General features: G+C 42.9%; 2 protein-coding genes across 2 annotated transcripts in view; one reads left to right on the plus strand and one right to left on the minus strand.

Moving 5' to 3' along the window:
• The window catches only part of LOC308457715 (uncharacterized protein), a 48,925-nt gene that overhangs the window by 32,942 nt on the left and 3,731 nt on the right, over window positions 1–12,252 (plus strand). The gene's annotated exons all lie outside the window — the stretch shown is intronic.
• The window catches only part of LARGE1 (LARGE xylosyl- and glucuronyltransferase 1), a 323,190-nt gene continuing 312,572 nt past the window's right edge, over window positions 1,635–12,252 (minus strand). Inside the window, exons 14-15 of the mRNA XM_080971695.1 lie at window positions 9,496–9,691; window positions 1,635–3,354 (exon numbers count right to left, since the gene is read on the minus strand). Of these exons, the coding sequence (XP_080827821.1) occupies window positions 3,157–3,354; window positions 9,496–9,691 (394 nt within the window). The 3' untranslated portion in view covers window positions 1,635–3,156. The remainder of the gene's footprint in view (window positions 3,355–9,495; window positions 9,692–12,252) is intronic.

Raw genomic sequence — 12,252 nt, forward strand, 5'->3', positions numbered from 1 at the left:
TTGAGGAGCCATAGATGAGGCTGGGGAGGGCTTTGATTAGCTGATAGGGGAGTCTGAACAGGAAATGGTGGTGTCTGAACAGAAGGGTGCAGTTTTGTTGCCTAGATATGGATGCTGCCTTCGCAGGAACCCCCCCGGCAATGGAGTACACACTTGCAAACTCAATATTCCCATAAGGCAAGAGCCTTGTGAGTGAGCATCCCATGCCTCATCTTTAAATGCTTGGCAGGAAAGGTGCAGAAACTTGTTCTGCCATCTCTCATCACTTCTGTCCAGTTCTGAATTTCTTGCCCTGCTCCTGAACTGCTGAATTATGACTCCTAGGCCTTATGTCAACTGTTGAGCTTGTACTGCTATTTCCCTAAAGCCACTTGCTTGTATATTTTGGGTGGGAAACAGAGTGCTTAAGTTATAGGAGGGTAGATTTTGGTTGAACATTGGGAAAACCTTCAAATTGTAAGTTTGACAGTGGAGCCGATTTCCTGTGTGTATGTTCTTTTACTTACTGGAGGTCTTCAACCAGAGGCTGGATAGCCATCTGTTAGGGATGCTGTAGCTCCAAATTCCCTCTATTGAGCAGTGAGTTGGTCCAGATGGCATGCAAGTCTCCCTCTAATGCGATGATCCTAATGGCAGCCGAACTTCCTCCAGGGAACACCAGCTTTCTTTCGCAGCATTACTGTGCATTGCAGAGGATTCTGGAAAATGCTCTAAGGCACACTTGATTTATGCAAGGCCCATTTGTGCAACCTACAACATAGCTAACTCTCTTTTGCAGCTGCATGTCACAGGGGAAGATGAACAGTGATGGACAACTTGTGTTTCAGTTCAGCTGCAGTTAGCCCTCTTTTTTTGTCATTTTCCCCTGACATGTACAAAGGAGTGAGTATTCAGGGGTTAAAGGTCTCCCAGTGACTTGTGATACATCCACTATGCACAGTACATTTGGTAAACTATCCCTGGAGTTGGCAAAAGGGTACACGCATGTGGCTGCCTCTTCTGATCTTGGTGTAAGGCAGTGCCTATGTTGGAAGCTGACCAGTGCACCATATGTGATTTCATCTAGCAGCTCCTCTAGAGCTTCTCACACTTTTTATGCAGTTTGTTAACCCAAAGCCACCTCTCTTACTCCCAGAACGAGTCAAGTCATCTCTTAGGAGCCAATTGACATGTCACCCATTAGTGGAGATGGATGCATCTGGGCTAGCAATTTAATCTGTGATCTCCAGATAGCTCCTGTGTCTCATGGATTTTGCTGGCGGGGAGAAGTCCCAAATACACATGTTACATCAGAAGAAAACAGGAATAGGACACAACTGTATTTCTCTCTTGCAAACAGGGAACTCTTCCAGTTTCTTGATCAGGAGCTGCAATTTGGTTTGCTTTCGGGGAGGGGGGATGATGTAGCTGTCACTCATTAGCTTCTGAAGCATGGGACATGGAAAACCACCACACACTCAAGTAACTTAAAACAGCAGATGGGAGAACTCACATAGGGCAATGAAGAAGCCAGGAGGGCATACCTGGCAGCAGCCAAACGACTAGCCCATAAAGCAAACCACCAAAACACAGTGACTTGTATAGGGTGGGTGAGTGGTAGCAAGACCTTTTGCATTGTCAGGGGAAGGAAGAAAGACATGTTTCTCATTTATTCAAATTCTGCTCTCTCAATAACATTGCAGCCAAATACAAGTAGCCCCAAGTAAGGGTAGTGCATTAATCCTCATCTCCTCCATCCATGTAAACACAACATTAATTCCAAAGAAATAACGAAAATAATAATAATAACAAAATGTCCAGTGTCTGGTTTTGTGTGTGTTTCTATGTGTTGCTTGTTCGCACTCCTTGCCTACCCTCACCAAGTATTCCTATATGTAATAGTGGCTGTGAATTGAATCAGTTTCCATCCAAACAAAAGCCGTCAATATCTCCTGCTTCTCCCTACCTCAAATGGGGAGTTATTTCCTTTTAGCTCCTAATAAACTCCTTTACTGAAGCAATCTCTCAAGAGTCTGTAGTGCCCCATGGCTACTGAAGCTAAACTTGCTTGTTCCGTGACAATGTCCACTTACAGCCAAAGGTACAGAGTCTTTTTTGCAAGCAGGTGTGCTGTGGAAGAGCCAATGGTCTGTGATTTTCCCTAATAATAATAATAATAATAATAATAATAATAATAATAAAATGACCTGTATGTGTGCCAACACTAATACTTAAAACTTCTTCTTTTTTGAAAAATAACCCCACCCCACCAATGGTAGTCAGAAATCCACTTTGGCCACTTGTTTCATGAAAGGTGCATGAAAAAGCTCTCAAGTGGAAGCAGAGCTTAAACAGTGCGGTAAAAGCACAGACCTTCTGGCATGAATGGCCAGAGCTGGAGATGAACATGGAGTGCAAAAGGGTGCAATTTGGATTGAAAGGAAGGTACATGGCCAGAGTAGGTGGCAGCAGTGAGGAGCTGGAGGAGAGTCCATCGTTGCAGCATTAGAGAAAAATGTCTGTGTGATGCCACAGAAATGCTTACACAGTAATACTGCGTATATTCAATATATAATAAACCACAAATCCTGTTATGTTAGATATAGCTCCCCTTCATCTGACAGGCAGAATTTGGTTCATCCTGCTCTATAGCATTCTTCTGTGGGTAGACAACAGCTGTTTTACAGATGCAAATTCAGTTTCTAGAAGGGACTTTCCCCCCTGTTTTGTTTTAATTCACCGGACAGTGACCTGAAGATCTTCCTTTACATATTTTTTAAAAATGTGGAATTATTAAATAGCAACATGAAAGCCTATATTTCAAAGAAGATCGTTTTGTTTTTTGTTTTTTTGCTGTGCGATTTTAAGAACAAATGCCTACTCCCTCCACTGTTCCTGCCAACCTGGGTGCTGCCCATAGATGCAGGCACTGCTGTTCTCTGCACATTTACCCACTAAAGGCCTTAGAGAGGCAGGTAGGTGGCAGCTCATGAGCACAGTCTGGAGAGCTCTTGTTCCAAATCTCTATGGTTAGAACTGCTTGATGCGTTTTCCTTTTTTTAAAAAAACAAATCCCCAAAACAAAGGTGTCTCTCAGTTCCAGGCTAAAAGACTGGGCCGCACACATTCAATGGCTCCTCCTTTCAGTCTCTGTTTTCCACAGCAGTCCAAGTGGTGCTAGCTGTTGTTCTCTGCCGTGAGATATTTCAGCGCTGCAAAGCCATAGCGACGTGACATATCCTGCTGGAACTCTTCCTTGAGGGTCTTGAGACAGATACGGTATTGCTTGTTTGAGCGGAATTTGGTGATGTCAAAGCTGGGAGCATGCGGCATGTGGATCATGTAGGCGTTGGGCAACACCGTGAATTCATACTCCTGAGAACACAGACAAAATAATAATAATAATAATAATAATAATAATAATAATAATGTTTATTTATACCCCGCCCTCCCTGGCCAGAGCCAGGCTCAGGGCAGCTAACACCAGTAAAATTACAGTAAAAACATAATTGGGGGGGGGAACCCAATTTAAAATACAGGTTAAAATGCAATTTAAAATGCAGCCTCATTTAAAAAGTAGCCCATAGATCAAAACCATAAGTGGAGGGAAACGTAAGGGTCAGACTGAGTCCAAACCAAAGGCCAGGTGGAGCAGCTCTGTCTTGCAGGCCCTGTGGAAAGATGTCAAGTCCCGCAGGGCCCTAGTCTCTTGTGACAGAGCATTCCACCAAGTTAGGGCCAGCACTGAAAAGGCCCTGGCCCTAGTTGAGACCAATCTAACCACCTTGCGACCTCCAAAATGTTGTCATTTGAGGATCTTAAGGTCCTCTGCGGGGCATACCAGGAGAGGCGGTTCTGTAGGTATGTGGGTCCTAGGCCGCATAGGGCTTTAAAGGTCAAAACCAGCACCTTAAACCTGACGCTGTACTCCACTGGGAGCCAGTGCAGTTGGTAAAGCACTGGATGAATGTGATCCCGCAGCAAGGGCCCTGTAAGGATCCTCACCGCGGCATTTTGCATCCACTGGAGTTTCGGGGTCAGCTTCAAGGGCAGCCCCGCGTAGAGCGAGTTACAATAATCAAGCCTGGAGGTGACCGTCGCATGGATTAAGAGTGAGCATCATAGCCAAGGTCTCTGAAATAACCCTCTTCGTTCCTCCTGACACATAAACACACACACACACACACACACACACACACACACACACACCAGGGTCTTCAGTAGCGCAGCTGCCCTGAAGCTGAACGTTGGAAGATTCAGGACAGACAAAACGAAGCACTTCTTCACACAGCATATGATTAAATTATGGAATCTGCTCCCAAAAGACACAGTGGTGGTCACCAACTTGGATGGCTTTAAAAGAAACTTAGATTCATAGAGGAGAAGGCTATCCATGGCTAACAACAATGATGGCTAGACTCTTCCTCCACTGTTGGAGGGAGTATGGATACCAGGAGGGGAGAGTGTGCAGTTGCAGTCAGTTCCTGCTTGTGCGCTTCCTATAGGCATCTGGTCGGCCACCGTGAAAACAGAAACCTCCCGATTCAGCAGGCTGTTTTATGACATTGTTATGCTATAATTATAGAGTGGAGCTGATACAGATGCAATGCTGGTTTTACTTTAGTTTAGCACAGGGGTTGTCAGCCTGGTCCCTACCGCCCACTAGTGGGTGTTTCAGGATTCCAGGTGGGCAGTAGGGGGTTTCATGGCACAAGCTGAATCCTCCTTCCATCGAGCACTGGTGGGCGGTAAGGAAGTTTTACCATCAGTAAAGATGCATTAGTAGGTGGTAGGGATAAGGTTGACTACTCCTGGTTTAGCATTATATCTGCTCCCAATTTAAGCATGCGGATTGACTGATCAGGATTCCCATCTTAATCAAGACTCTATAAACTAGTTATGATATGCTGGGCTGTGCATATTCTGCAATAAAAACAAGTTCATACCACAGCTGCACGAAATCCTGCAACTCGTATTAGGCTGTTCTGTCAGTATGCTTTTTATTATGTTTTTATTATGCTTAATAATAATAATAATAATAATAATAATAATAATAATAATATCTACCCCTCAGATTTAACTAAATAACTACTGGTCCAACACTAGATGTTGTTTTTGGAATTAATTAATATTTTTATAATATACTTGCATATTTCCCCCGTGTAGCTCTTGTCTGTTGTCTGGTTGCTAAACCCCTATCGGATGAGTATAATTTGCCCCAATCCACACCATGACTCTCAGTTAATAACTTCAAAAACCATGTGGATTGGATACAAGTGCACACCTGTTTACACATGCAGATGAGGATGTGTAGTTACACTATGTATGCTGATGTAAAACTAAGGTGAAGCCTGACAAAGGAAGGGTTGAAAGAGAGGAAGGAGGAAATGCACTTTCACAAGCCTGCTACCTGATTTGCAAACTATGGTTTTATAAAAGCTAGCATTATGACCGCATAAAACTGCAAATGAAAGCATATGTGGGAATTCCCGTTTTGGAATCTTAGAGAATGCCAGAATAAAACTGTTAAGTTCTGCCCATTTCTTCTCTGTTTTTGGTACTGAAGTAGGAGGCAGCACATTTCTGAGCTGCATCCAAAGACATGGGGCATTAAATCTCGGGATTTTGCCATCACTAAAGAATGACAGCTGAAATGCTGCTCAAGTCACTCAGGGCTGCTATTTCAAAGAATTACAGCTTTGCAACCCAGGGCCACCTGAGCTGCTCACAAAAGCCTCCTCTCCACAGACAACTGAACCTCCAAATTAATTGCTCTGCATTTATTGCAGGGTCTGGGTGGAAGGGCTGGCATCTGAAAGGGTCTGAAATCTGTGTCTACATCAAATGCACCAGCCTCCTAGTGAAACAGTACTAGCATAGCATTATAGAATTCTTAGGGGTGGGGTTCGTCCTCACTTATCACAGAAATTCAGAAAAAGGCATAGCCCCTTTCCCCATCACACTTGTTCTGCTCCTGCAACCCCAGGATTAATGTTGATCACCACAAAATAACGTGTAAATCCTTCCTTAAAATGTGCATCCAAACATTATTGATACAGTACGGTAGACTGAAGAGAGGGAGCCTGTATCCTTCCAGCTGTAGTTGGACTTCAGCTACCATCAATCCCAGCCAGTATGGCCAATGGCCAGGGATGATGGGAGTTGTAGTCCAGCAATTTCTGGAGGTCCACAGCTTCCCCGCCCTGTACTATTAGTTCTGGTGTTAAAAATGAGCAGTAATGTCTTTGTAGTATTTGGTCTGGATACATTGCACATGGCAAAGGTGAATCCATATGCTTAATCAATGTTCGTTTTCTTTTAATGATGAATTTATTGTACACATATATGTTAGTTTACAGTCAGATCTACTTATTCCCAGCTCCGCTGGAGAATTTTGCAGCCTTTATGAAGATTAATGTCTCCTCCTGCATGAGGGCTATGGGCTTTAACTGTCATCAACATCCTCCTCGGCTGCCCTTTCATCCATCCTCTTTATTCAGCAGTGTTGCTGTTACACCTCATCAACCCCATCCTTTCTAGGAGCAGTTATTTCTCTCCATTGCTTATATATCTTATGGCAAGAAGAAAGCTCTTCCATGATAAAAAACCCCACACCTTATATCTTAGGAATCTCAAGCTTAAACCCATTGAGAATTTTGGAGCCTATTCAAAGGCAAAGAATCTGCCTGTTCCTGGCCGATTTAGACTATGGATACTTCTACACAAGAGTCTTTTAGAGCTGCTGAAGTGTTGCTTTCCTGCAATCCACCGGAAGAAAAATTATAAGTGCATCTTCAAAACATTTAATACAGTGTTATATTACCAGGCACTGTCCATTTCCATGGCCAAGGCCTTTTTGTAATGCATATGCCAATCAGTAAAAGTTCCCCACAACTTCAGTTAGAAGCTTCCTTCTTGCACCTTCTGCCTTTAATTCACGGATGGGGAGCTTGTGGTTCTCCAGATATTGTTGGACTACAGCTCCCAATATCCCTGACCACTGGCAATACTGGCAGGGACTAATGGAGTTAAGAGTCCAGCAACATCTGGAGGACCACAGGTTCCCTATTCCTAATCTAATTCCTTTCTGTTCAAGAGACATGGCATTAGTGATGAATTGTCCGTAACCTGACCTTTAATTAGGTAGTTCTTGAACTCCAATGGGGGACTTTAAGTATAGGTTTTATCTCATTTTTCTTTCCTTTTTTAAAAAGCAAAATAGCATCTTTTCATAATAATAAAGGTGACAATGAGGGCAGATCAGTAATTCAGTGCCTCATCAGGAACTAGAATTCACTAATTAAAGGACAACGAAAAGGGATTTCATCAATAATAACACACCACACTGAACTGGAAACAATTATAGACAGAAGCCACAAAGAGGAAGTTTCTAATTAAAGGCACAGTAGTCTTGAAAAAAAATATCCAGTAATGTGATGCTAGGCTACATTGAACTGGCTGAATATGCAGTTGTGGGGAAATTGCATAAAGCAGGTCTGGAGGAAAGCAATAGAACAGAGAAAATCAGGAATGCAGTAAGTAGGCTGAGAACAACACTGTCAGAGTTGTCTATAAAAAGTGAGTAGACAGAGTTTGGCAAATCCAGGTAGCTACAAAAAGGAGATGGTTAACCCCATGTGGAAGGTTTTCAATTCCTCTGTTGTCCTAGAGCAGCAGTTTTCTCCAAAAAGCTTCCTGAACCATAGTTCAGTGGTAGAGCAAAAAAGGTATATGCAAAATTCCCACATTGTTAATATCAGAAGCCTAAAGAGCCATGGTCAACTCGTATAGACAGTACTAAGTACTAGATGGACCAGTGGGGCTTGACTTAGTAGAATACATCTTTCTGTGCTCCTGCTACTTTTCCCAGGTATGGGCATAGAATGTAGAGTGGGAGCTCCAAGGTTGCCATGTGACTCCAGAAACAAACTTTCAAATATGCTGTGATTAAACAGAAGATGTGCCCTCGCTGACTAAATGACCAAATTGCCATCCAAGACAAAGACTCCTTGAACAAGGCTGTTACATGTCAACATTAGGAGGGTAAATTTTGACAAGAAGGATGCTTAGGTAAAGGAAGTTCTCCTGTATTTAATAATAGGTCAGTTAGCAAAGCACAGGGCCTTATAGATTGACAGATTATGGAACAAGATGACATATTTACAGGCAAGATCAAAATTGACCTTCTCTGATAACAATCACCCAGGCTGGCAGAGATCTGAAACTGCTGAGGAATAGCAAGTGGGAAGGGAAGTAAAATAAATCATAAAACCAGGCCTGGGGTTTATAGGGGCCAGACTGATTTCAGGACCTGATAACCAAGGGCAGCATTAGCAAAAGTAAACATTTGTCACCTTGCAGTGTTTGGTGGAGAACCAGGTTGGCTTTTTGGAACCCACCATTCTTTACATTGCAACTTAAGAAATTCCCGTGTGGGATTTCCCAGTCTCCCTCTTCACTGGCTTCGGGAGCTTAAGCAGTAAAAAGCAAATAGCAGTAAAAAGAGAAGCAATCAAGAAAACTATCCCCTGACCTAGCTTGGCAAACTGCTTTGCCATGAGAGAAACACAGGTGTTGCTTGTGGATCTGACCTCCAGCTTTAAAATGCTAGGTGCAAATTTAAATAAGGTGACTTGGAACATGTATGGCTTAACCCAACCCCCCCCCCCCCCCGCTTTTTTGGGCAAGTGGGAGGCGGGGAGTGACTGTCTGCACTATGCACTGCTTGGCACAAAAAAACAATTTTTGTTTGTGTGGAGGGTGCCTCTTTCTTTTTTTATTTTGGCGGGAGGTTAATTCCTCTCCCCAAATAACAATTTTTACACTGTAAAGAGAATTAAGATGAAAATTTAGTGCAGCACTATTCTTAATGGCAAAGAGCTATGCTACATGGTCAGCAGATGGACATGATGTATTTGTTGCTGGACAGCATTGACTTCAGGCTACCTTATTATGGGGTCTGAATGTCTCCCCCTAACAGAAGAGCTCCTCACACATCCTAATGGCAGAATAGAACAAGGAGAACAAATTCAGACTTGCAGTAAACCAAAAGTTCAGAAGCGATCTGATAGGTAGTCTTAAAGCAAGTGAGGTGGTGTATCTTCACACAACATCTCTGAGCACAGTTGCATTAGGACTAGCATCCAACAGGAACAAGCGATAAGGAGAGATTGTAATGTGTCTCCTGTCAACAATGATGATTAGCTACCTTTTAGCTGTGACAGCTTATGTAAAACTCACATCTCTTATTTCCAGTGAATTCTAAGCAAGAATGTTCCTTCAGTAACAGCAATGGGAAACTTGTGGCCCCACAAATATTCCTGGACTGCAACTCCCAACATCCATGAGCATTAGCAATGCTGGCTGGAGCCAATGAGAGTTGGAATTCAACAACGTCTGGAGGGCCACAGGTTCCCCACCCCGATCAACAGTTTGTACTACAACCTGGAGAGGAGCAGGCCTCTTTTAAACTGCCTGCACATACATGCCATATTGGAGCAAAGATTTCCTCCTCACCTGTGCATCCAGTTCCATGATGTGGGCAACTTTGTTCCAGCCAAATCCGACAAATCTGCGGTCATACTCTGGACAGTCCTGCCTTACCACGACATATGGCTCAAAATCTGCTTCCCATTCAACTCGATATGGTGTGGTGGCTGTTCGCCACTTGGCAAAATTGGTTGGTGCATGCCCTTTTGTCCAGACATGATACCTTGAACAGATGTAAAATCATTGGTCAGACAATTCACTGAAATGGGGCAAACGCTGGAAACTACCTTACATTGACTGCTCATGGAATAGCTGGAAACATGGACATTAGGGCTATAGCATCAAGCACACAGTTCTAATGAGCAAAAGGCAAACCATGACTGACTAGGGGAGCATTCTTGAACTATGACACTTCACTTCTGTATTTTAAAGTAATTCCAGTCCTGGAAGATAGCTATGAGATGTTGACTTTGAGATAAAGCAACTGAAAATGAGCTCACATATTGTTCCTAGTAATGATAAAGGCTTGTTTTTCATTCTGCAGCTTGTTTCCAAGGCATGCAGAATTCTGAAGTGGCACTTCTTTGATATCATGACAGAAATTCAGATCGATAAACACATTAAGCAAAGCCTTGATAAATACTTTCAGTGCCATCACAGTCCTCATTTTGTTGCTATGTGCCATCTACACAATTCCATCTAAGACAATCAATTCAATTTACAGGAAGGCATCCTTTTATATTTTCTTAATCTTATTCACGTCACAGCAAGGCCTATTCAAGCACAGCTTGAGCTCACCCTATTAAGACAACGATCAATAATTTTCTCTTGCACTTGTGCCTTTCCTGAAATCACTGACATGGGCCCTCGCCACATGATTATTGATTAAACCAAGAAATAATTACATCACAGGCAGCATGTATTACAGTGCGCTCAAATGTTTATCATAAGAACCAGTGCAGTCAAGTCAACTTGACATGTTCCTGTCAGACATCTCAGTTCACCCACGAACTCTCTAAAAATGTTGGGCTTGACATGGAGATTTGGCTTAACCTAGGAATCCTTGGGATATTTTGCATGTTCCACAGAACTAGGTAGTGAGTAAGCACAGATGAGTTGCATCTTTGTAGCAGCAGGTTCTGCTATAGCCATGTTTTGCTAGGAATTGAAGAAACAGCAACAACAAATTACAACAAAGCAAACTCCTAGTTGTATAGATCCCAAACCATCTAGACATTTTCCATAAGATATCCAGAATCTGTGTACTAAAAATCATTGTCCTTGCCTTTTCATGGAGATGGTTCATGGAGATGCTTTTTTCTGGGTGTGAAATATTGGAAAAAAGAGTGTGTGTGACAGGAAAAATCACTTTCTTGTTTTCTGGGACTACAATGTTCATCTATATGGAGTGGTCACAAATGAAGCATTGGACATCATGGAGGACCAGCAAGGACTGACCCATGGCCCTCTGCTTTTCGCCCCTGAAAGGATGCAGGATAATGGCCCTAGTCAACAGGGCTTACTGGTGGAGAAGGCTAGGATGCAAGCCTGCAGCCAGACAAGACATCCAATTCTCCCCTGTGCAGTGTGACTTTATAAAGCAGATAAGGAACAGCTGGGGAGAGACAGCTGTTGACAGTGGGCCTTCAAAGTACCTTATAACTGAGGAGGAAGGGAAGAGGCAGAGAACTCCAGACTTGAATTCCAGCTGAGCCAAAGTAGGGAGAAGCTTGAGGGGCTGACAAGTCACACCTTACCAGTGCCCCAACAAGGAAATTGCCAGATTGTATTCAGTGTGGAAACAGAGTATGATGTCCCTAATAAACTGCTGTGAACTAAATAATCCAGTGGTTGGAGCTATGCAAAGAAAGGGGGCTTCAACCAGGGCCTTTTGACGTACTCCTGCTCATGTAAGCCTAACAGACATGGGTGGAATCTACACACATATAAAAAAACCTGAAAATGCTTTTTAAAAAAAAGTTTTAAAAAATATATATTGAATTTGCCATAGCTCACAATTGCCATCTAGTGTCACATTTGTATAATGGACTTTACAACACACTTAAAACGCTTTATTAGCAGTTGTATAGCTAATAGTTGTATAGTCCATGGACCGTCCATTGTTGCTATACATGAGAATCAGAACAAAAGACTCTGCTTAGTACATAAGCTCCCTGGGATGAGGGAGTGTGTTGAATAATAAGAAAACACTCTACAGTGCCTCTCTAGGTGTTTTAGCCCCAGATAGCACAGTTACAACTTCTTCAACAGCATAAATAGCACTGATGCTCTTGTAACCATGGAAAAGGGAGAATGTGCCACTCCAGCATGAAGGTGATGCATGTAGTTTGGTAGCAACTTAGTATGTGGACCTAGGAGCAGCAGCAACACACTTGGTTGGACTTTCATTGTGCTGAAGAGCCTAACCACCTAGATGTCCCCTTTAGCAGGCCAAAGCTTAATAGCTTGACTCTTCCTGCCGCAAGGGAGCTGGTCACTTTTAATATGAATGGCTTGGTACAAAAGGCAGAATGGAGTCATACATTAATCTCCAGTTATGAAATTCTTAGAATAGCCAGGCAACCACAGAATTTGCTGAGAAGTGGACTGAAAGGGTGGGGAGGAATTTACAAGGGAGAAGTACTTTATATTTCTCTGCTGCCCAAAGGCAGGAAAGGTCATGAATTTGGGAAAGAGGTGACAAAAGCAATTTCACTGAGGGAAAGATTGCAATCTAGCACTTGGTGAGAGGGTTTGGGATGCTGCAGGCATGATCAGCAATCA

Source organism: Podarcis pityusensis, assembly GCF_964106645.2.
Source record: "Podarcis pityusensis genome assembly, chromosome: 10".
NCBI lineage: Eukaryota > Metazoa > Chordata > Lepidosauria > Squamata > Lacertidae > Podarcis > Podarcis pityusensis.